The sequence below is a fragment of the Mustelus asterias genome, chromosome 5 (genome assembly GCF_964213995.1).
Source record: "Mustelus asterias chromosome 5, sMusAst1.hap1.1, whole genome shotgun sequence".
NCBI classification, from domain to species: domain Eukaryota; kingdom Metazoa; phylum Chordata; class Chondrichthyes; order Carcharhiniformes; family Triakidae; genus Mustelus; species Mustelus asterias.
The window spans coordinates 64,486,691-64,511,820 of NC_135805.1; the positions used below are offsets into that span (position 1 = coordinate 64,486,691).

Sequence of the window (25,130 nt, forward strand, 5' to 3'; positions counted from 1 at the left end):
TACTTAAAACAAATGGTGCTGGCCTGCAGCAGTGAAATCTAACATTTCACAAAACTTAATCAGCGGATGGTGAGACCCCTCTGTCAATGTACAATAGTTAAGATGCCAAGAAAATCAGAAATCCTTTACACAAAACTGGGACTGGAGAATATGATAAGTTTGGAATGTGGAGCCAATGATAATCAAACACCCTGGTTATCTTCTATCTCCAAGAAAATCCACTGCAGTGGGGTGGGCGGGGGAAGAGGATCCCAGCTTTTATGTTTGGAGGTTGGTCTATCGGAAGTCTGTCGACGGATTGATATTTGAAACAAAGGAATTTTCATGATTATGTTGTGTTGAGAATTTCTGACCGGGGTGTGCATTCCGTATTTGTGGGACAAAAAATTCCCTGCCCTGCTTTGCCATCCATTTGTGCGAGTGTGGCACTGGTGATCTCTCCTTCTGAAGCTGCCAGACTATCAGGGATTAAGGCAGGATCAAGTCTAAAGTGACAGGGACAGACATCTAATGGCTGGCCGGACAGTTGGCAAATTTTCACAGTAACTTCATTGCAGTGTTAATGTAAGCCTACTCGTGACATTAATAAATAAACTTTTAAACTTTAAACAAATTTCTTACTGACTAGTCAACATTACCGGTGAAGACTTTTTTTCTCTGCAAGCAATTGGTTCAGAAACAGGCCTGCAACTTAACCGAAATGTCCATGGTTGTTGGTTCAATCTCGTGTCCAAGTTGGTTAGTGGTAGGGAGGTTGGGGACAAGAAAATTCCCTCCATTTGTCCCACTTTGATGATGGCGTGGCCCCTGTTTTAAGCCAGATGGCAGGCCCTGCATGAATTGAGACGACTTTGAACAGAAATTTGGTATCCTCGGCTCTTGTGCATTTAACTTCAGATCACCATTCCAGGGATAGCCTTTAAATATCATAGAATCTACGGTGCAGAAGGAGGTCATTCGGCCCATCGAGTGCACCGACCACAATCCCACGCAGGTCCTATATTATCCCTGTAACCTCACATATTTACCCTCCTACTCCCCCTGACAGTAATGGGCAATTTATCACAGCCAAGCAACCTAATCTGCACATATTTGGACTGTGGGAGGAAACCGGAGCACACGGAGGAAACCCACGCAGACACGGGGAGAACGTGCAAACTCCACACAGACAGTGACCCAAGCCGGGAATCAAACCCAGGTCCCTGGCGCTGTGAGGCAGCAGTGCTAACCACTGTGCCATCGTGCCGCCCCTTCAGTTAGGTCTTGTTAGTTAAGCACCTGTATATCTTGGGAGCTGATGGACTGTGCCTAGGGCGAATGTCATTTCTATATTGATCATCGTCTGTTGTGGTTGTACGGGTTGATTTACGAGTGAAATTCCCTCCACAGCTGGCACAGGCGAATAGCGTTGGCTGGTGGTCGACTGATGTTTTTATTCCTTCCGGCAGGCTCGCTGCTTCGCAATCCGGTCATCACCTTCGCTCTCGGCTATTGCCACATCCTCTCTGGCTGCTCATCTCCAGGAACTCCGGCCAGCAGTGAGGAATTCCCATGCATCAACTCTGGTCCCGGTCAAATTGAAGTCTAGCTTGCAGACATCCTCGTATTGCAGACACGGGAAACTTGTTGGTCTCGTGCCACTAGAAAGCTTGCCACAGAGCATGTCTTTAGATATATGGCCATCATTCATTTGTCTTTAACATGACCCAGCCAAATGATGACTCAGGAAGGCAAAGGTATTTTTTAAAAATTCATTTGTGGGACATGGGCATCGCTGGCTGGCCAGCATTTATTTCCCATCTCCAGTTGCCCTTGGAGGGCAGTTGAGAGTCAACCACATTGCTGTGGCTCTGGAGTCATATGTAGGCCAGACCAGGTAAGGAAGGCAGATCTCCTTCTCTAAAGGACATTCGTGAAACAGACGGGCTTTCGACAATCGACAATGGTTTCATGGTCATTGGCAGATTCTTAATTCCAGATATTTTTTATTGAATTCAAATTCCACCATCTGCCGTGGCAGGATTCGAACCCGGGTCCCCAGAACATTAGCTGAGTTTCTGCATTAATAGTCCAGCGATAATACCACTAGGCCATCGCTCATTTATCATAACTGATAGGATTTTTTATTTTATTCTTTTAATTCCTTTGATGATAGAACTGTCGAATCTACAGTTCTTTGCGTCTATTTGGTTGCATCTGACTTTGTAAGAATCATACAGTCCCTATGGTGTAAAAGGAGGTCATTCGACCCATCAAGTCTGCACCGACTCTGAGACAGGGTATCTTACCTGCCCAACACCCCACCCTACCCTAGCCCTGTAACTCCACACATTTACCATGGGTAGTCCATCTAACCTATACATCTTTGGACACTAAGAGGCAATTTACCATGGCCTATACACCTAACCTGCACATCGCTGGATTGTGGGAGGAAACCGGAGCACCCGGAGAAAAACCCCACAAACACAGGGAGAATGTGCAGACTTCTCACAGACAGCCAGCCAAGGCCGGAATTGAACTTGGGTCCCTGGCACTGTGAGGCAGCAGTGCTAACCACTGTGCCACCATGCTGCCCTAAGCAAGTGTCTCAGTCATAAAAAGGGTAAGCTTTCACTCTAATTTTGATGGCTGGGTGCCATTTACAATTCATCAATGGGCTAATATGCATATTTCTAGTGAGGAACTTCAGCCGACCCAATTAGAAGCCAGAGAGTGAGAACCCTCGAGGTTAATGGTCTGGGGACATAATTTTAAACTCACTAGGCTTGACAAATACTTGGCAACTTTAGCTCTGTTAATCCTCTTTCATTTTTAATAGGAAGCGGCTGCAGTGAACTGCAGCATCAGAATTGCAAGCCCGGCGATGATTAATTAATTTAAAACAGACTGGAAATGAAATCTGGGATGTCATGTTGATTGTTGTTTAGGTACTCACAGAATCATGGAAATTTACAGCACATGATCACACCATTTGGCCAAAGCCAGCTTTCCAAAAGGTTTATACGCTTAGTTGTATTCCTCTGTCATTTCATGCTTTTGAAACTTTTCTTTTTCAGGAATATTCTATTTCCTTTTAACAGCTTTAATGGACTCTTCGTCAGGCCCAAGTCTTTTTCAGGTTTATGCTTTGTTTGAGTCTATTCTGCCCATCTGACCCCACCACTGGGCAGCCCCTCTCTGAGCTTATTAAAAGTGTTGAAGCAGAAGAATACTGACAATCAAGGATTGATTGTGGAAAAGCTCACGCAGAAATCCAGCCAAGTAAATGTCAAATGCATACCAATGATCTGAGTGCAGGTGAAAGGCTTTGGAAGTATTGTTTCCAAATGCTGCTTCATGCCAGCATTGGGAGGCCTCCATTTTTTTCAGGTTGTGGGGAAGTGGCATGCTGACCGGCTCCAGGTCAGGCCTAGGTGGAAGGCGAGGGATCACATCAATTTATTTTACCATGCACATCAGAACCTAATGATATAAACAGGGTCCCAAACATTGGTGGAGAACACTTCAATTGCAAAAGTGAGAGTGCCTGGAGGGCCAGAGCGGGGAGTGGAGCCCACTTGTGTGTGAGGGAGAGAAGAGTGTGAATGTGTGTTTGGGAGTCGAGTGTGTGTGTGCAAGTGTGTCTGTGTAAGAAAGGGAGAGAGGGGAGAGTGCGAGTGTGAGAAGGGAGAGTGTGAGTATATGTGTGGTGCGAGGGGAGAGAGTGTGAATGTGTGTTTAAGAGTAGAGAGAGTGTGTGTGTGTGCGAGAAAGAGGGAGAGAGAGGAGAGTAAGGGTTGAGAAGGGAGAGTGTGAAAGTATGTGTGTGCGTGAGAGGAGGGGGGAGGGTACTTGTGTGAATGTACAAGCAAGGGGAGAATGTGTGTGTGTGCGTATAAGAGAGAAGAGTGTGTGTTTGAATGGAGTGTGTGACTGAATGGGAGTGTGAGAGTATGAGAGAGGGGAGAGTGAGAGTGTGGGTGTGCGAGGGGAAGAATGAGTGCATGAAAGGGCAAAGTGTGAGTTGTGCGTGTGAGGGGGAGAGTGTGAGTGTGTGCGAGGGGAATATGAGAGGGCTGGTTTCTAAAAAACTTTCAATTCTCAGGCTTACTGTTTATCTTGACAATGTTGTAAACATAATCTTTTAATCTAGTATAATCCTTAACTTTTCTTCTTGGCTACAGTTGGTTAAATTTCTTTTGGTATTTTTATTCCTCAAAGGAATGTTTGTTTGTTAAGGATTATTAAGCTATTACTTTTTTACCCTCATGTTTTTGAAACTAATTTTCAAACCTACCTTGGACAATTCACCATCTCCTTAGCCTGTATCTCCTTACCCAATATCTGCATAATTGGCTTTATTTAAATAGAAGTCCTTTGTTTTGCTCACAACACCCTCAAATGCAATGCGGAAGTGCATTGTATTATGATCACTCTTTCCCAAAGAATCCTTTAATAAATGATTACTAATTAACTCTTGTCTTATTGCACAACATTAGATTTATAATAGATTGTTCACTAGTTAGTTCCTCAACATATTGTTCTGGAAAACTGTCTTGAATAGATTCCATGAACTCATCCTTCGAACTACTTTTGCTCATTTGGTTTTGCCAGGAGATGAAGCTTAAAATCACCGACAATTATTGCATTACCATATGTTACACGTTTCTCTAATCTGATGTCCAATACAGTAACTACTGGAGGGTGACTATAAACTACTACATCAGCATTTTCTGTCCTTTGTATTTCTCAGCTTCCCCCCATACTATGATTCTACATTGAACTGTTGTTCCACCTTTCTTCCTTACCTGCGATAGCCTGCAGGCTGGGAATGGCGATGGTGCTGTAAGTGTTAATGTTGCTGGTGCACCATGTGTGCACCTGAGTTTCACCTTCACCCTCCGGTCCCGTGACACCATCCACAAAATAGGAACCCCATTGTTCTGACACTTCCGGCCATATCGTCTGCCTCTTGCTCTGGAAAAAATGAAGACAGACATATGAAAGGATGAAGGAGTCACAAATTCATAAGAAATGATTGTCATGTGTTAGGATCTTTCGCCAATTCTTTTTCTCACAGATAGAATTTGGAAAAGAGCTACTTTAAATGCTGCGTTTTAAAGCACAGCGCATCCAAAACGATATGCAGTCCAAGACAAAATGCAGTTAATGTGCGAAAGTACCATTTCTGAAGTTGTCTCCAACAGACCATAAATAATTTTAAAAAAATTGATGAAATGATAAAACTTCACACCCATTGTGTTGAGTGGCTGGTCATGCGAGCTTAGCAGAAGCCTCAAAACATCTGAAAATTTATTAGGATGCTATAAAGCAGTAAGACCCAGAGCAAGCTTCCAAGAAGGAAAGGGAATGAGATGTTATTTATTTAAGTCAAACAAGATAACTCATTGATTTTAGGTGATGTACCATATTTTTCTATTGCGATATGAAGGCAAGTTGTACTGACCGAATAAGTGCATCTGATTCTAATTGCTTCTCTGTGTATTCACTTGCTGTAAAATGAAGCCAATTTGCATTAAGTCCTGACCATTTTTGAGGCGACTGAAGAAATGGATGTCAAAAATGTGACTACTTGGAGAGTTTTGCAAGAAAATTTGATTGTTACACCTCTTGGCACAAATATTGGCACAAATATCCTGGCTGGGAGCTTTGCTAGTGCAGTTCGGGGGGGTTTAAACTAGTATGGCAGGGGGGTGGGGATCAAACTATTAGGTCTATAAGAGTGGAGGCTGGGGACGAGCTTGGGGCTGGGACAAGGCTGGCAAAGAAGAAGAGCACTCTGGGGGAGGACGACCTCACTGAGCCTGGAGGTCTGGAGTGCTTATACTTCAATGCAAGGAGCGTAGCAGGTAAGACAGACGAACTTGGGGCCTTAATGCGCACGAGGAATTTGGATGTGGTTGCGGTGACAGAGACTTGGTTGAAAGAGGGACAGGACTGGCAGCTGAATATTCCGGGGTACAAGTGTTTTAGGCGAGACAGAGGAGGGGCCAAAAGAGGTGGGGGAGTAGCGGTATTAGTTGGAGAGCATATTACAGCGGTGCAGAGGGAGGACAATTCAGAGGGGTCGTGTAACGAGTCACTCTGGGTGGAGCTTAGAAACAGGAAAGGCGCAGTCACTATGTTGGGGGTGTACTACAGGCCCCCCAACAGCCCAAGGGAAGTGGAAGAATGGATATGTCAGGAGATACTGGATAGGTGCAGGAAAAATAGGGTTGTTGTAGTGGGAGACTTCAATTTCCCTGGTATAGACTGGAAATCGCTGAGGGCAGGGACTCTGGATGGGGAGGAATTTGTAAAATGTGTACAGGAGGGTTCGTTGGAACAATATGTAGACAGCCCGACTAGAGAGGGGGCTATACTGGACCTGGTACTGGGGAATGAGCCCGGTCAGGTCTTCAAAGTTTTGGTAGGGGAACATGTGGCAAATAGTGACCACAATTCTGTTAGCTTTAGGATAGTGATGGAAAAGGATGCGTGGTGTCCCAAGGGTAAGGTGTTGGATTGGGGGAAGGCTAACTTTAGTGGGATCAGGCAGAAATTGGCAGCTCTTGATTGGGAGAGGCTGTTTGAGGGTAAATCCACATCTGGTATGTGGCAGTCTTTTAAGGAACGGCTGTTAGGGCTACAGGACAAGCATGTGCCTGTAAAAAAGGATAGGAAGGGTAGGATTAGAGAACCGTGGATAACCAGGGAAATTGAGGGACTGGTCAAAAAGAAAAGAGAGGCGTATGTTAGGTCCAAGCAGCTAAAAACGGAGGGAGCTCTGGAGGAGTACAAAGAAAGTAGGAAAGTACTCAAACGGGGAATTAGAAGAGCAAAAAGGGGTCACGAAATGTTCTTGGCAGACAGGATTAAGGAGAATCCCAAGGCATTTTATTCATACGTTAGGAACAAAAGGGTTGTCAGGGAAAAGATCGGACCTCTCAGGGACAATAGTGGGGACTTATGCTTGGAGCCCAAAGAAGTAGGGGAGATCCTAAATGAATATTTTGCGTCGGTATTCACAAAGGAGAGGGATGTGTTGACTGGGAGTGTCTCTGAGGGGAGTGTTGAACCGTTGGAGAAAATCTCCATTACAAAGGAGGAAGTGTTAGGTTTGTTAGAGAATATAAAGACTGACAAATCCCCAGGGCCTGATGGAATCTATCCAAGGCTGCTCAGGGAGACGAGAGGTGAAATCGTTGGGCTTCTGACGCAAATCTTTGTCTCGTCACTGGACGCAGGTGAGGTCCCAGAGGATTGGAGGATAGCCAATGTGGTCCCGTTATTTAAGAAGGGTAGGAAGGATAACCCGGGTAATTATAGGCCGGTGAGCTTGACGTCCGTGGTGGGGAAGTTGTTGGAGAAGATTCTTAGAGATAGGATGTATGCGCATTTAGAAAGGAATAAACTCATTAACGATAGTCAGCATGGTTTTGTGAGAGGGAGGTCATGCCTCACTAACCTGGTGGTGTTTTTTGAAGAAGTGACCAAAATGGTTGACGAAGGAAGGGCCGTGGATGTTGTCGATATGGACTTTAGTAAAGCGTTTGACAAAGTCCCTCATGGTAGGCTAGTGAAAAAGGTTGGATCTCATGGGATAAAGGGGGAGGTGGCTAGATGGGTGGAGAACTGGCTTGGTCATAGAAGACAGAGGGTGGTAGTGGAAGGGTCTTTTTCCGGCTGGAGGCCTGTGACTAGTGGTGTACCGCAGGGCTCTGTATTGGGACCTCTGCTTTTTGTGATTTATATAAATGATCTGGAAGAAGGAGTAACTGGGGTGATCAGTAAGTTTGCGGACGACACAAAACTGGCAGGACTTGCAGATAGTGAGGAAGATTGTCAGAGGCTACAGAAGGATATAGATAGGCTGGAAATTTGGGCAAAGAAATGGCAGATGGAGTTCAATCCTGATAAATGCGAAGTGATGCATTTTGGTGGGAATAATGTAGGGAGGAGCTACAAGATAAATGGAAGAACCATAAAGGGTGTAGAGACGCAGAGGGACCTGGGTGTGCAAGTCCACAGATCTTTGAAGGTGACGTCACAGGTGGAGAAGGTGGTGAAGAAGGCATATGGCATGCTTGCCTTTATAGGACGGGGCATAGAGTATAAGAGTTGGGGTCTGATGTTGCAGATGTATAGAACGTTGGTTCGGCCGCATTTGGAATACTGCGTCCAGTTCTGGTCGCCACACTACCAGAAGGACGTGGAGGCTTTGGAGAGAGTACAGAGGAGGTTTACCAGGATGTTGCCTGGTATGGAGGGGCTTGGTTATGAGGGGAGATTGGGGAAACTGGGGTTGTTCTCCTTGGAAAGACGGAGGATGAGGGGAGACTTAATAGAGGTGTATAAAATTATGAAAGGCATAGATAGGGTGAACGGTGGGAAGCTTTTCCCCGGGTCGGTGGTGACATTCACGAGGGGTCATAGGTTCAAGGTGAAGGGGGGGAGGTTTAACACAGATATCAGAAGGACATATTTTACACAGAGGGTCGTGGGGGCCTGGAATGGGTTGCCGGGCAAGGTGGTGGAGGCGGACACACTGGGAACGTTTAAGACTTATCTAGACAGCTATATGAACGGAGTGGGAATGGAGGGATACAAAAGAGTGGTCTAGTTTGGACCAGGGAGCGGCGCGGGCTAATTGTTCTTTGTTTCTCGTTTCAAGGCTTCATTCTATGATCATCTTGCTGGTGCCAGTACAGAGCGAGACTGCGGATAGTTGGGAACCTGTCTCGGGGGCAGGGAATTCATATGGTGTTCGTGGAAGTGGAAATGAATAGGGTTGGGAAGCATTTTCTGATCAGGGCCAGTGTGATCTCCTGGACTCGTTTCGATCGCCTCAGGGGGTCGGAGAGGAATTTCCCAGATTTTTTTTTCCCCATATTGGCCCTGGGGTTTTCACTCTGGGTTTTCGCCTCTCCCTGGAGATCACATGGTCTGGAATGGGGGGGTAGGGGTGAGTTAATAGGTTGTGATGAACAAAGCATCATAGCTGTGAGGGACAGCGCGGGGATAGGATATTAGTATGTAGATAGGCTGGAAAATTGGGCGGGGATCCTGGATTCAGGATTCAATCCTGGACCGGGGAGCGGCGCGGGCTTGGAGGGCCGAAGGGCCTGTTCCTGTGCTGTATTGTTCTTTGTTTGTTCTTTGTTCTCTGGGGCTATCATATGACCAGATACAGGGTAGTGCGAGTCCACTGCCATAAAATTAAGATGTGTGGACTGCTGACAGGATTGAGAAGACACTAACCCCAAGGTGGCATCCATGGCTGACTAGCTTTTGCAACAAAGGCTTTCTATGCTGTCACCATGAGACTGAAGCTCCAGTAATTCACATTTCTAAAATACTAAAGTTTGTATAAATAAATATATTTATTTATACAATTTGAAGCAGGTTGGAGCAGTTGGTTTTCAAAAGATAGGTAGTGATGAAAATAACGCTTCTTGATTTGGACAGTAATCAACAAAGAATGCAGAGAGTATCCAGGGACTGTCATCGCTTGCAGAAAATACGATGCTGGCATAACAAATGCTTTAAAGAGGACTTGTGTTCCAGTGGGGTGTCACCACCTCGAGGAGAGAACATTGTGAAGAGAGAGTGAAAAGTACAACTCAAGAGTAATTGAAACATTATGCCAGAGTGTGTCACTGCAATTAGTCCTTTTTCCCCTGAAAATGAGATAGTGGTTTGAATCTACTGAACTAGAAATCTGACAGCAGTTATCGGGCAAAGCTTCCAGCAAACAGATCGCTGAAAACCCCAAATCATCCAAAAACGGATCTCCTCCAAACAACTAGGCAAAGCTGGTGACGGATAAAATGCACTGCTTTGACGCACTGTTCTTCTACCAATGCATGTCATTTGCAAGATTTTTGAACTTTTTTTTACTTTGAACGTAAAAATAATTACAAACTTATCGATTAAATGAAAATCAACCAGAAAGTTTACATGGTGCTTTATCCAACACGAATATGAAAATATAAAAGAGCTGCGAATTAAACTTGGGTGTTTTAGGAGGGAATGGGAGTTCAGCATAATATTTGACTGGGCTTCGTTGACAGGTCTCAAATTGTTAGCTCAGCGAATGTGGAGTTTTCTTTGTGGCACTACTCAGTGGGGAATATATCAAGGTATTTAAAGTATGCCATTGAAACTAATGGAGACCTCAACTGTTTCCATCTCATTAGGGATAAATGAAGTTAGACCCATAAAATAAACTACTTGAATAAACTGGGCCTGCCAAAGAACTTGTTTTTGTTAACTCTGAAAAGTTTAAGAAACTGATCTTTCAAATGCTTGGCCTAATAGAAGACGTTAGCTGTGTATATAATCGCTCTCCTTTGTAAATTTAAAACAGCAGCAACAATGATTTTTGCAATGCATCCTATGACGTGTACAAACAGAAATGGGTTAATGGCAATTGGTGATGCACTGACATGGCTGAATTGCCAAGTAGATAGCACTGAAACTGTGCTCATTTTCATATTTATCTTAACCCTGAGCCTGCCAACAGATTCATGGAAAAATATGATTCCCCAGCCACCGTTTAAGCATTCAGTTCAAAAATCATACCAGCAAAATTAAACATCTAAAGCACATTTGTTCATCCTGATATCTTTTTACCTCTTTGTGGGATGTATAGAACATTGAGATGTAGCAATAGAAATCCTTGAGCTCACTTTTCCAGTTGACATCATTTTAGTATTGATGCTGACCTGACAAAGAGATTTTTAAAATTCATTCATGGAATGAGTGCCACTAGGTCAAGATTTTTTATTAATCTCTAATTTCCCTTCAGAAGGTGGTAGTGAATTGTCCTCTTGAACTGCTGCAGTCCATGTGGTGTAGCTACACCCAGTATGCTGTTAGGGAGGGAGATCTAGGATCTTGACCCTGTGACAGTGAAGGAACAGCAAGAGTTCCAAGTCAAAAAGGTGCGTGGCTTGGATGGGAACTTGCAGCCGGTGGTGTTCCCATGCTGCCATTGTCCTCCTATATGGTAGAGGTCGTAAGTTTAGAAGGTGCTGTTGAAGAATCCTTGGCATCTTGTAGATTGTACACACTGTGCAGGGACAGAATGCTTAAAGAGGTACATCAGGTGCCTATCAAGCAGGCTGCTTTGTCCTCAATAGCATCAAGCCTCTTGAGAGTTGGAGTTGCACTCATCAGGCAAGTAAAAAAAGAGGCAAGTGGCGTTCTATTAGACTCCTGGCTTGTGTCTTGTGGACAGACTTTGGGGAAGCAAGTTGCCTGCTGCAGAATTCCCAGCCTCTGTTCTGGTCCTGTAGCCACAGTAATTATGTGACTGGTCCACACTAATTGCTGTTCAATGGTGATGCTCTGGTTGTTGATAATGAGGAATTCAGCAATGATAAAGTCATTCAAAGTCATGGGGAGATGGACAGATTCTTTCTTGTTGGAGATGGTCATTACCTGACATTTATCAGCCCAAGTCTGAATGTCATCCAGGTTGTTCTGCATTCAGACAAGGTCTGCTACTCTCAGGAGTAAGAAGTCTAACAATACCAGGTTAAAGTTGAACAGGTTTATTTGGTAGCAAAAGTCACCAGCTTTCGGAACAGGCTGTCCCTTCGTCAGGTGGGTGGGAGTTCTGATTACAAACAAGGCACAAAGACACAAACTCAATTTACATGAATAATGATTGGAATGTGAGCCTTTATAGCTAATCAAGTCTTAAAGGTACAGACAATGTGAGTGGAGGGAGCATTAAGCACAGGTTAAAGAGATGTGTATTGTCTTCAGACAGGACAGTTAGTGAGATTTTGCACATCCAGGCAGGTTGTGGGGGTTACAGATAGTGTGACATGAACCCTATATCCCGGTTGAGGCCGTCCTCGTGTGTGCGGAACCTGGCTATCAGTCTCTGCTCAGCGACTCTGCGCTGCCATGTGTCGTGAAGGCCGCCTTGGAGAACGCTTACCCGGAGATCAGAGGCTGAATGCCCGTGACTGCTGAAGTGCTCCCCAACAGGAAGAGAACACTCCTGCCTGGTGATTGTCGAGCGGTGTTCATTCATCCGTTGTCATAGCGTCTGCATGGTTTCCCCAATGTACCATCATTCCATCATGCAAGGAGTGTTTCCCATGTACACTCTCAGGAGTAGCAAATGATTTTGAACAATGTGGAATCAGGAGTGAACATTCCACTCCTGAGGAACTCTTACAGCAATGTCCTGGGGCTGAGAAGATTGGCCTCCAACAATGAAAGACTTTGGGCTATATATGACTCCAACCGCTTGAAAACTTTACTCCTGGTTTTAAATTTTGCTCAGTTTCCTTGATGCCACATTTAGTCAAATGCTGCCTTAACAAGGGCAGTCATTCTAACCTCATCTCTTCAGCACTTTCGACTACAATTAGCCCAAATCTGTAATGAGGTCAGGAGCAGAGTGAACCCAAACTGAGCATCAATGAACAGGTTATTGCTCAGTAAGTGCAGGTCGATAGCACTGTCATCAACACCTTCTATTACTTTGATTATGAACGAGAGTAGACTGATGGGGCAATAATTGGCCAGTTTGGATTTATGGACAGGGCATGCCTGGGCAACTTTCCTACATTGTCAGGTTGATGCCAGCGATACTGGCAACAAATGCTTTAACCCTGGGGTTATAATAATTCTGATTAGAACACCAAAGTTACAATGTTCCTCAGAAAATTCTGGAGCCATAATTTAAATGCTAGCAGCTCGTGGTATGGTTCAGGGCAGTGAACTGACTGCCTGGCCATATTACATTTATATCCCAAAATTGTAGCTCATAGAATAAAAGGGACAGTAGCAATTTCGATACAGAATTGGCAGAATAATAGGAAGCAGAGAGTAACGGCCTATGGATATTTTTCAGGCTGGAGAAAAGTTTGTAGTGGGTTCCTCAGGAGCTGGTATTGATATCCTTGCTTTTCCTGACATATATTAATGATCTAGGGTTTTGTGTACAGGGGACAGTTTCAAAGTTTGCAGATGATACTAAACATGGAAGGATTAAAAACTATGAAAGGCCCTAGGTCTGCCCCCTCTGGGTGCTTCCTTCACTGACCTCTCCATCGAGATCCTATCCCTCTCTCCCTATTCCCCTCACCACCGAGAGAGTCCCTGTTCTTACCCGGTCCTGGGCTCTGGTATGTAAGAATCCAGGGGCTGTTTGTGGTCCCAGTCTTGGCCACCACTGCCTCTGGCATTGCTGAGACTACAGAGCTGATCGCCAATCAGATTGAGGGGCAAAAATTCCATCTCTTGTCAATTAAAGTCCTACGAGCCTTATTTGGTTCTGGGCTGCTGTGATTGGGCAGGATTGCAGTCCCCGCCAATTCCTCAGGTGGCCAGGCAGGGCCCATTGTATCAGTGGGCAGAAACTGAGATTGTAAAACACTGAAACCAAAAGAGAAAATGCTGGAAAATCTCAGCAGGTCTGGCAGCATCTGCAAGGAGAGAAAAGAGCTGACATTTCAAGTCCAGATGATTCTTTGTCAAAGCACTGTGTAAAACACTGATGTTGTTGACTTTGAAGCAGGGCTGAGCTATTGTGAAACTGGCACACTTCCAGTTAAGAAACCAAGAAATGAACTAAATTCACCTCAAAAGAAAAATACAGATATGCCAGTTGACAGACTGAAAGCTTTCAGTTAACTTTGGAAGGTGACATTCTTGCTGTGGAACATTGCTTACTTAATGCAGATCAGAGTTATTTATTAGTGTCACAAGTAGGCTTTCATTAACACTGCAATGAAGTTACAGTGAAAATCCCGTAGTCGCCACACTCTGGCGCTTGTTCGGGGTACTCTGAGGGGGAATTTAGCATGGCCAATGTAACTATAACCAGTCTTTCGGACTGTGGGAGGAAACCGGAGCACCCAGAGGAAACCCAAGTAGACACAGGGAGAACATGCAGACTCTGCACAGTGACCCAAACTGGGAATCAAACCTAGGTCCCTGGCACTGTGAGGCAGCAGTGCTAACCACTGAGCCACCCCTGTGGAGTAGAAGCCAGGGAGTGCCTGAAAATATTTTTTTAATTCTTCATGTCACATTGCAGAAATAAAAGCTGCTGAAAAATTCCAATTCCCTTTTTCAAACTCTGGAAATTTATAAAAAAGGTGAGGTAATTTTTTTCAAAGGAAGCCCAGGATTTAAATTTAGACACGATAGGCATGAAAACATTATAGAATATGTAGGCATCTGCTTAATATTCCTAAATTTTCCATAAATCCATGATACAGGAGAATAACGAAGATATAGAACGTTGTTTGAATCTTAATGTGGATAAGGATAGAGTCCATGAAACAGCAAGTTATAACAAGTCTGTGAAGGTAATGGGCTCATGGGCTAAATCGTTTTCCTTTGTAATATGCTTTCTTATGTTCTTCTATTCATTAAGTTATTGAGAAATATCTAAGGACTCAGTTAACAGCTATCTTTGTGGATGTTAAAAACACCTGTGTCATTCCAAATGACATTCAATCAATCTAACAATCTGTGGTAATATAATCAGGGCCGAGTTTTAAGGCTGATCAAATTGGATATCCTAAATTAAAGAATTGGGCATATTAAAATCAAACAGTCAAACCTCGGGCAGGCCAATTGTACAAATACACAAACATGTCTGGGCCTGACCCATCAAAGGTCGTTGCACTCTACTGACACTTAGCAGGAGATCATTGCACCCCATTGAAATGCACCGGCCTATTGTTAGAAGCCCAGATCGGGCCAGACTTTCTGACACTGAGAGTTCCTGCAGTTAGCTTATCTGATAACAAGTTACATGTAAGCAACAGCATAGAGATGGATACCTGAGGGCGGACCCTGGTGTCCTGTCAGGCAGACATCAAGAAACCCACTGGGTATTGGAACCCCCTCCTGGGACCTCACTGGCCGGAAGCCAGAGAAGTTTCTGGAAAGGCAAGCAGGCAGGAGGGATAAAGGAACACATTTCAGACACACCAGGAGTGAAGGCTTGACGAGGGAGGTGGCCTTGATCATCCGGAAGACTGACCAGAGAAGGAAGGAAGGAAGAAGCTGCCATCGAGACTCACCTTCGTGACGGCAGACCAGAGGGGCTCAGAGAATCGAGCCTGCAGTTTAACCAAACCATATTTGCGGGTAGTATACTTGAATCTGGGGTATCCTCTTGTTTTATGTGGGTAATTTAAGGGTTAATAGTGTTATTATTAATAAACTTGTTGAACCTTTGCCTGTGTTTGTCTTTTGTCCATCTTGCAAATAAGGACACCGGGGTAAAACCTTAGAGTAAGCAAACTGGTCGAAAGTATCTGAGAATTAACAGGTACAGCAAATCACCACAAACTCATCAACTGCTGGTGCAAGAAACACAAGAATTACCAGGATCAGGAAAAATTATAATCCATTGTACAGTTAATGATTTTGAACTTAATTTTTATTTACACAACAAACAGCAAGGAGGAAGAAAATTTGCACTTGGACACCATCTTTTATGCACCTCAGGATCATCTCAGCTTTTTTTACAATTGCTTACTTTTTGAAGTGTGCTGGTTGTTTCTAATGTAGACAAATACAATAGATTGCAAGAGCATGCAAACATCAGAGTGATGAATGGCCAGATATTCTACTTTTGAGCTACTGGTTGAGGGACTAAATTGCCCAGAACCCATTCCACTTTTTCACATTATTACCATGCAACTGCAAATATCCACCTGAATGCCATAATCAGGCAGAATGGACCTAATGTTTTAGTCAAGGTGGCACCTCCAATAGTGCAATTCTTCCTCTGTACCGCAAGTTAATATGCAAAAAGCCATTCTAAGGTGAATTGTGCAAAATGAGGATTTGGGCTTTATTAATATTTCTGTTACAGCGCTATGAATAGAGCTGTCTTCTGGAAAGGGAATGTGCTGGTCAAACTTAATGCAGTTCAACCTTTGATTTCTATCAGAGACAGACTTTCATCCTTCATGGACAGATGGTGACATAATGTTAACGTCACAGAGACCCAGGCTAATGCCCTGAGGACTTTGATTCATATCCCACTACAGCAGCTGATGGAATTTAAATTCAATTAATAAAATCTAGAATTGAAATTTAGTATCAGTAATGAGTGCTGTAAAAACATCCTCTGGTTCACTAATACTCTTTAGGAAGGAAATCTGTCACCCTTCGACTACGTGTGACTACAAATCCATAGTGATGATCCACAGTTGACACTTAGCTACTCTTTGAAATGGCCTAGCAAGACAATCAGTTCACGGGAAGTTAGGGATGGGCAACACATGCTGGACTCTCCAGCGATGTCCTACATTGCATCAAATAAACACACAAATCTGTCCACCATGCCAGATTTGCACTTGAAGGATGAGGATGTTTAAAGCAAAGTTTCAGTGGTGTACAGAGAATTTACTTTACTGAAAGACAACATTCCCACGCATATGGTTAAAATACAACCTTGCTTAAGAAGAGGCAAGGGAAGACTTCATTTGTCTGGGGCACTTCATGACCATGGGGCATATCAAAGCACGTTATAGCCAATGAATTACCGTGCTATTTTGCAGGGTAGACAGAAAAGCTTAGGATAAAATTAATGGCCCCAAATTGTCTGATGGAATTAGCACTCAATGTTGAGATACTCGCCATTGTTGTGTGACTGGGGGCAGAGGAAGTCGAGACATGCAATACTTGCATGCAAAATTTAACCTTCTGATGGGCAGATCCTCTCATCATAGATCTGGAATTTACCCCAGAATTTACCCCACGATACTCACACCTGTCAATTATAGGTGTAGGACCTGGGTTAAAAGTGATTAGCAGCACAGGTTGCATTGAGAAGGCCTCAAAATGTCCACAAACTCACTGAACAATTAACAGTTCCCTACCTTTGCTTCTAACCCCACCGCCGCCCCCAACACCCACCCATGGATTATTTTACAATATTATCTTGTACACATGATCAATCAAGTTGCATTGTTTGTGTCAAAGCTGGTTTTAAGAATTTGCTACAGCGAAGTTCGTCAATAACGATTCACATCTGTTGCCATTGACAATCCAATAAACATTGTACATTTTATTATCTTCAAATGCAAACTGCAACTCCATTAGCTAATTTGTTTGGACTGATTATAATAAGCAGTTATGAACACTTACTTCATATTTTCCTTTCTTCTCTAATGGTTCAGAGTCCTTTCTGTCTGTTGTAACTTGTTGGCTGGCTTCAACTTCTAGCTCTTCCAGCACCAGGACTGTTTCACAATTATTATAGCTGTGAGCAGGAAATATATCCGAGCGCATACTGTCACCAAAGTAAACAACCTGTGGGTTAAATAGCAGACATCATGCTAAGTTCTCTCCAGACTAAGATCAGACCAAAGGCATAGGTCAAAGATATTTATAAAATGTAAATATAAAGGAGAAAAGAGAAAGACGCATATTTTCAGATTACTCAGATAGATAAGGTCACTCTTCTGAATAGAAATTTGAGCAATTTTTCGTGGCTTGTCATGAAGGTGACTGAAAGGATCCTGATAAAAGATTTTCAAGAATAAAAATTATGTTGTCTCAAAAGCCTCCTGAAGTTATCTTCCTGCATTCCTGCTCGACTTTAGCAAATATGCTATTAATCATACGTCAAAAAATTGAATGCCCACCAAATGCATGAATATAAAAGATTCATGAAGTTAACACTTGGCTATCTTAATTGCCTATCACTGAGTGGAATTTAATAAATGTGACAACAATATATGATAATTAGAAAAATGCTCAGTACCTCTAGAGTGAAAGGGGTTGTTCTGCTGTTGGAAGTGGGGTAAAGATAAACAGCACTTCTTTAAGTCATCACAAAAGCAAGCTTGTGATTATCTGATAAGTAGGCCCAATTAGGGTAAACTAAAATTTAAAAACTAAATGTTTAAACAAAGGAGCTTATGCATTTGGAAAAGATAAGAAAACTAACTCAACTAAACTGTGATAAATGTCCAAGTCTTCCAATCAACTTTGGAACTGCTGCATTCGGTGCGGATCAGTTAGAAAACCGCGTATTTACCTGATTATATTTGTAAACATCTAAACTTCCAAAGCAGCCTGAAGATCTCGTTCAATGCAAAAATCCACGCAGAGAGCAGCAAAGAGTGGTTGGAAATTAGCGCGTCTCGGAGGGGAGTTGTGTTGGAATGCGGGAGGGTTTGTCAGTATGAATGGTTGAAAGGTCAGTTGAATAGTTACCCAAGAGTTTGACGAGGATTTTTTTCTCTTATTTCCTGGGTAACTATTCAGATAAGTGAATCGGGACTATCGCTTCTCGGCCTTTTTTTTGTATTTTTATTCCAATTCAATCAAATCAAGTCCAATTCAGAGTCTCAACAAGTTGAGACATTCCCGATCCAAGCTGACAAGACAGGGCTCCCACCTCCTGTCTTGGGCTTGATCTACATGATCCAAGCTGATTGGAGAAGGAATAGCTCCTCCTCCAAGGCTTGATCTCATTTGCATCTTAGCCAAAAGGCCGAGATGCCGCTTTTAAAAATTGCTTCAAATGAAGCTAAAATGTAACCTAATGACCTCAACCAAGCGCAGCATGTCGATACTACACTTGATCCTAGCCAAAAGGCCGAGATCTACGATCAAGTGTCGGATGAAGCCCAAGATGGGGTGAAATTCCTTATCTTGTCAGCTTGGATCTTGCTTGTCCCGCTTGTGGGGACCATGAACTGGATTTAATTAGAATTTGAACTTGATTTTTGGAGCAAGCAAGGAATGGATTTGGGTTTGTTTGGTCCGTTTTGAGCATTGGCTTTCTAACTTTAAGAATGGAGTATAAATTTTTTTTAAAATCGGAATTGTCTGAAGTTTCCCATTCTAAATTGCAGTCGGACTTTTGCGGAGGGTCTGGGTAACAAGGAAATTGCCTGTCGGAAGTTCAAACTTCCTGGACAATTCCCACGGAATTCAGTGTGTCAGGACTTCTGTGGGGTTCTGAGCTGCACCTTGGGTCCTACGTCCTGTCTCTGACAATCTGGAGATCAGAAGATCTGGACCAAAGTACATTCACAACATGGCACACCCAAAATATAATGGCCCAAAATGCTGACAAAATAATGCCACGGCTCAAAGCACGTGCTGCTATTTATGTGCAAATGTCATTGGAGGTTAGGGCACCTAAGTGGTTTAATGCAGAATCCCAATAGATGCTGTTCGAGATACTGCTGTTAATTTGCGAAAATAGTAACTCGTTGTTGTCCGGTTGCCCATTCAAATTCCTTCAGTAATGTATGAAGTAAACTCGCCACAAAAAGTTAATGCTTGTCTAGTTTAATTCCTGTCTCCTTTTTCGCCTTCTCTCTCTCTCTTTCAATACCCTTTTTGACATTGATGTCACCATCCTAACTTACACTTCCTTGATCAAACTTTCATAGAAAGAATAGAAAGAATTTAGATTTTAGATTTTCTTTGTCAATTTCACAAACTCTCAATCTGATTGGTGAATGAGTCACATTTTGTTTCCACTTCCCACTGGCAGCCACTTGTCTACTTTAAACATGGTGGCACAATGGTCAGCACTGCTGCCTCACAGCACCAGGGACCCGCGTTCGATTCCCGGCTCGAGTCACTGTCTGTGCAGAGTCTGCACGTTCTCCTTGTGTCTGTGTGGGTTGCCTTTGGGTGCTCCAATTTCCTCCCACAGTCTGAAAGGCGTGCTGGTTAGGTGCATTGGCCATGCTAAATTCTCATAGTAATTTCACTGCAGTGTTAACGTAAGCCGACTTGTGACACTGATAAATAAACTTTAAAATCAAACTGGCAAGGGCAATACTAACTAAATGGTAATCACTGCTCATTAGTCTGCCAGAAGAAATGCTTGAACCAACATAGTAAAGGAAGATTGGAAATAGTATAGCGCCTTAGCTACTGTTGTAGCACAATATCTCCACTGTGGCATGTACTCCTTCTGGAACCTCAATGCACTACGGGAAAATACAAAAATGGCAACTGATTGTTGTTACAGCTGACAGGAAGACTTGTGCCTTGCCCATCACAAAATCTCAAATTATACCGAGAGCAAAAGCTAAGTTTTAGATTCCAAGATCTTGCGTTGATGATAGAACTCAGGCCCAAAGGCAATGCCAAATATTAAAAAGGTTTTCTTAATTTGATGCTTATCGTGGTGCAGGGATATGTCTGCCTACTGCTTAGCATTCCACAAGTTATATTCCAAGTGGTCTTAGAATGACATAAATTGATAACATGTTGAAGGTGTTTGCAAAATTTAACAGAATATCTAAGTTGTAGCAGGGAACTGGGTTGCACATCAAGATGGCAATACAACCCACTGCATTCCTGGAATCCAGACTACAACAGGGCAATCCATCAGCACATATTGCCAGGAGGTTTGATGTACTGCTTTATAACCAGAAGAGTTTTCAATAACAAGTGTTGCATTCTGTTACAATTAGTGTCAACAGAATGCAACACTTGTTATTGAAAACTATGGGCCAGAACTTTTGTGGAATGGCAATCACTGATATCCATTCCACTCCTTCTTACTTACCTTAGTCTGAAGCTGGAGCTTTCTCTTCCAGCATAGCAGCTTCAGGCAAAGCGAAGCTGAGGTGGTTGGGGGGAGGTGCGGTGAGAAGGAGCTGATCAAGGGGGACTTGGAAAGGGTCATGGTTGGGATGGAGGGGGAGAACCAGTTGGTAGTCAGGGATTGGGGAAGTTTGAGAGGATAGTTTGGGGTGGGGGAGATAGTCAGGGTGAGGGAGGGTAGCTGAGGGGTGGTGGTCGGGGTTAACTGGGGGGGGGGCTGGGGGGGTGGAGTTGGGGTGCATCAGTAGCATAGTTACCCAAGAGTTAAAACTTTTCCTAGGTAACTTGTTAGAGAATTGAAACCATCCAAATTTTCCAATTCAAATCGGAGTTTCAGATGGTTCCCAAAGCAGTGTAATTGCCCTTCGGAAGTTTAAACTTCCTGGGTAATTGCCGTGCAGTCTTCATGTGGAAACCTCTGTGTGGTTCCCCCACTGCATCTTCTGGGGTAACTCTGGCCCATAGTTTTCAATAACAAGTGTTGCATTCTGTTGACACTAATTGTAACAGAATGCAACACCCCTGGAGATTGGAAGTTCTGAACCAATATTATTTCAGCATGAAGAAAAAAATCTCAAGGTGCTTCCCAGGAGCACAATCAGACCAAAACTTTCAACACATCATAGGAGGAGATGTTAGAAAACACATATCAAGGAAATGTTTTTATTGTGTCTCTGATTAAATAAACTAGGAATTCACGTTTTGAGTTCACATTTCAGTGTCTTAAGACTAAGCAACAGAGCACACTATATTAAGTCCAGACTTGGCAACACGTAAGCATGTTTTCTGGTATTTACATCATTTTTTTTGGCATGGTGGTAACATTCCCACCCCAGAGTCAGAGGGTCGTGGGTTCTGGCTCCACACCAGAGACTTGAACACATAATCTAAGCTGACATTTTATTGCAATACTGAGGGAGTTCTGCATTGTCATAAATGCTATCTTTCAGTTGGGACATTCAACTGAAATCCTGTTCGCCTTCCCAGACGGACAGAAAAAATATCACGGCCCTATTTGAAGAAACACAGGAGAGTTCAGCCAGTGTTATTCAGCCAACACAACTAAAACCAGGCTATCTGGTCAGATAGCTCACCATTGCTTATGGGCAAATTGGTTGCTGTGTTTACACTATTACAATATTGACGACACCGCGAGCATACTTAATTGGCTGCTTAATTAGCTATCCAGAATTTGTGAAAAGTGCCAAATGTAAGCAAATCCTTTATTTTATTTCTTGGAATTGCTTTCAGACAATGGTGCACGTACACTGACTTCCGCACAAATTACCAACATTCTTCTCTCTGTGTCCTTTGGCTCCTTAGACTCATTTTCACTTCACTTTGTTCCTCTGTCATTTTCTGCACTTTCTTTCTCAGAATAGTAATTCTGACAATCCTTGCCTTTCTCTCCTCTTTACCGACATAAAAAAATGGATATAAACTGAAACCTTGAGTGCGTCATTGCCACATTATTGTTCGAATTACACGGTTTGGTCCATGTTAATATTTATCCTACACAAGACCAGTAGATCTAATCCCAGAAATCCACTCCAGCTCCTATATTCCTTTATTTCTCTTTTCTTCAACCCAAAGCGAACCTACTTTTAAACATTGAAATGCGCGAGAATTTTCTTGGAGCTGCTTCCACTTCTCCGCACTGTAAGTGTCAGTACACCATCAGTGCAATTTCTTAAGATTGAATCTTAAATCTATATCCCTTTTGAGGGCTATGCAAGGCTATGGGCCATGTGCAGGACGATGGGATTAGAAATGGCACCTGGTTGTCTTTGGGTCGGCAGGGACAAGATGGGCTGAACGGCCCTTTCTGTTCTGCATCATTTCTATGGTTCGACTTACCCACAGCCAGAAACAAACTTGTGTTTCCATCTAATCTATCCCATCACAATTTTAAAAACCTCAAACAAATCACTCCTTAATCTGCTTGATTCAAATCAAAACAGTCTTAATTCTTTTAGGACTTTCCCCTTTGTGTATTTCCTCAAATGCGTCAATATCTGAACAAAGATTATGGGTTAGGGGGAGATGGTTGGACAATTCAGGAGATTGGGGTGTGGGTTTGGGAGACTGGATTGTGGATTGGAGTAGCCAGGGCTAGGTAGTGGGAGCTGGGTGGAGACCTGTCTGCCCCTCTTCGTGAATAAGCTGTGCCGGAAAAGCAATTTGTCAATGGATTGAGGCTCTCAGCCACCTGGTTTCCCAAGTCCTGATATCTGAAAGGTTGTTAAAATTTGAGGCATGTTGCCTCATTGCCATTATTTAAGGACATGCTTCACGAGCAATCAAGTTACTCGGTCCTGTCAAAGCAGGAAATAGAGGCGGGTATTCCTTGTTTGAAATCATAACCATCTCCTGCATATTTCCCACCCTCTGAGGTGGGTAACAATTGCTGAGCTCAGTTGCAGGACGATCCTCCCCATGTCTTCCTAACCTGGGTTACAATGGCGCCACTTCCATCCTTTAATTAAAATAGGTACATCATACATCTTCCCCATGACATCTATTCTTAGTTTATTTGGACTATCAGTCCACAAATTTGGCACCCCTGACTGAAAGTTACATTGTGGGTCTCAACTGGATAGATTTATCCCCAGTAGGTCAAGTCGATGCAAAGAAAACATTTCATCAGCCATGATGGTCTTGGATGCCTCAGTTGATATTTTGTCCCTGAAAGCTTCTGCCGGTAGATTGCAGAAAGGAGAAAGTTACCTGGACATTTTGCTCCAGGAGACAGTCACAATCCTTCAATTAGATACTTCTGATTTGGTCCATGGTCAGAGACAGTTAGGTGTGACTGCGATTGAGGCAGGTATGGGGACCCAGGAGGCAGCCCCAGTAATTGTTCAACGGGTTCAAGGTTTTTGCGGCTTGTGAATAAACGCACAGACTGCAGGGTGGATGAGCAGATGGACCATGGCATCATGGTGCAGGGAGCCATTCAAGTGGTGGAAGTAAAAAGGAATATAGTTGTATCAGGGGACAGTATATTAAGGGGGATAGATGCAGTCAAGAGCATGGGTGCAGAAGGTGCTGGAATCCATTCTTAAGAAAGTCTTAACAATGCACATGGTATGATCAGAACAAGTCAAGAAGGTTTTAGGAAAGGGAAATCTTGTTTGACAAATTTATTGGAGCTTTTTTGAGTACGCATTAAGTAAGGTAGATAAAGGGGAACCAGTAGATGTAATATACTTAAATTTTCAAAACACTCAATAAATTGCCATATAAAAGATCAAAAGGTAAGCACTCGTGGAGTTGGAGTGATATATTAACATGGATAGGAGATTGATTAATGGACAGGAAATAGAAAGTTGGGATAAATGGGGCAATTTCAAGTTTGCAAGCTGTGATCAATGGAGTGTCGCAAGGATCAATGCTATATTAAATTACTGACATAGACAGGAAACAGAGAGTAGCGTATCTAAGTTAGCTTACAATACAAAGTTAGATGGGATTGCAAGCTGTGAGGAAGACAGAAAAAGGCTGTGAAGAGATAGCGGCAGGTTAAGTACGTGGGTAACAAGGAAGAATATGAAATGTAATGAGTGAAAATGTGAAGTTAAAGTGAGAATGAAAAAGCAAAATATTTTTTAAAAGGTGCGGCATTCATAAATGTTGATATTCTGAGATTTGTGTGCACTCGTACAAGCAACACAAGTTAGTATGCAGGTACAACAAGCAATTAGGAAGGCAAATTGAATGTTGGTCTTTATTACAAGGGGATTAGAGTACAAGAACATGGTTGCTTTGCTACAATTGTACAGGATTTTGGTGGGATCACACCTGGAGTAGTGTGCATTTTGAGCTCCGTATATAAGAAAGGATATACTTGCTTTGGAGACAGTATAATGAAGGTTCATTGGATTGGTCCCGAGGATGAGAGAGTTGTCCTACAATGAGAGGCTGAGTAAACTGCATCTCCAGTTACTGGATAAAATCAAAGCTGCAAAACGCACAGACTGGCAGCAAACAGTGGGGAGAGCAACAGGAGTTAATATTTTAAGTCCGATATGACTCTTCTCTATTCTCTGCTGTGTAGAAGAACGAGAGACGATCTCATTGAAACTTTCAAGATCATGAAACAGCTTGACAGAGTGGATACTGAGACATTGTTTGGTTGGGGAAATTTAAAACAAGACAATACAATTTCAGGATAAGGGGACAATCGTTTAGGACTGAGACAAGGAGAACTGTATTCACTCAAATGCTTGTGAACCGTTGGAATTCTTTACTCCAGAGGGTTGTGCATGTGCCACCATTGAATATATTTAAGGCTAAGTTAGACAGATTTTTAATCTCTCCGGTAATCAAATGCTATAGGGAGCATACAGGAAAGTAAGCTATGATCATAGTGAGTAGGCTCGACAGGCCATATGGTCTTCTCCAACTCCTACTTGTTATATTTTTATAGTGGCCTGAGAAGGGCTAGAGAGTTTGTGGTTCAATTGGAAAAATTGCAACTCATCTAAGACTAGATGCTTGACAAGTCTGATAGCCCAGCAATTGGATAGTCAAGAGACAAGTGGCACAGTGGTTAGCATTGCTGCCTCACAGCG

At 43.1% G+C, this 25,130-nt stretch overlaps 1 protein-coding gene across 1 annotated transcript in view; it reads right to left on the reverse strand.

Annotated features, from left to right (window-relative positions):
* Positions 1–25,130, reverse strand: part of nt5dc1 (5'-nucleotidase domain containing 1) — a 545,446-nt gene that overhangs the window by 29,276 nt on the left and 491,040 nt on the right. The window contains exons 10-11 of the mRNA XM_078212694.1: positions 17,122–17,286; positions 4,788–4,956 (exon numbers count right to left, since the gene is read on the reverse strand). Coding sequence (XP_078068820.1) covers positions 4,788–4,956; positions 17,122–17,286 — 334 coding nt within the window. The remainder of the gene's footprint in view (positions 1–4,787; positions 4,957–17,121; positions 17,287–25,130) is intronic.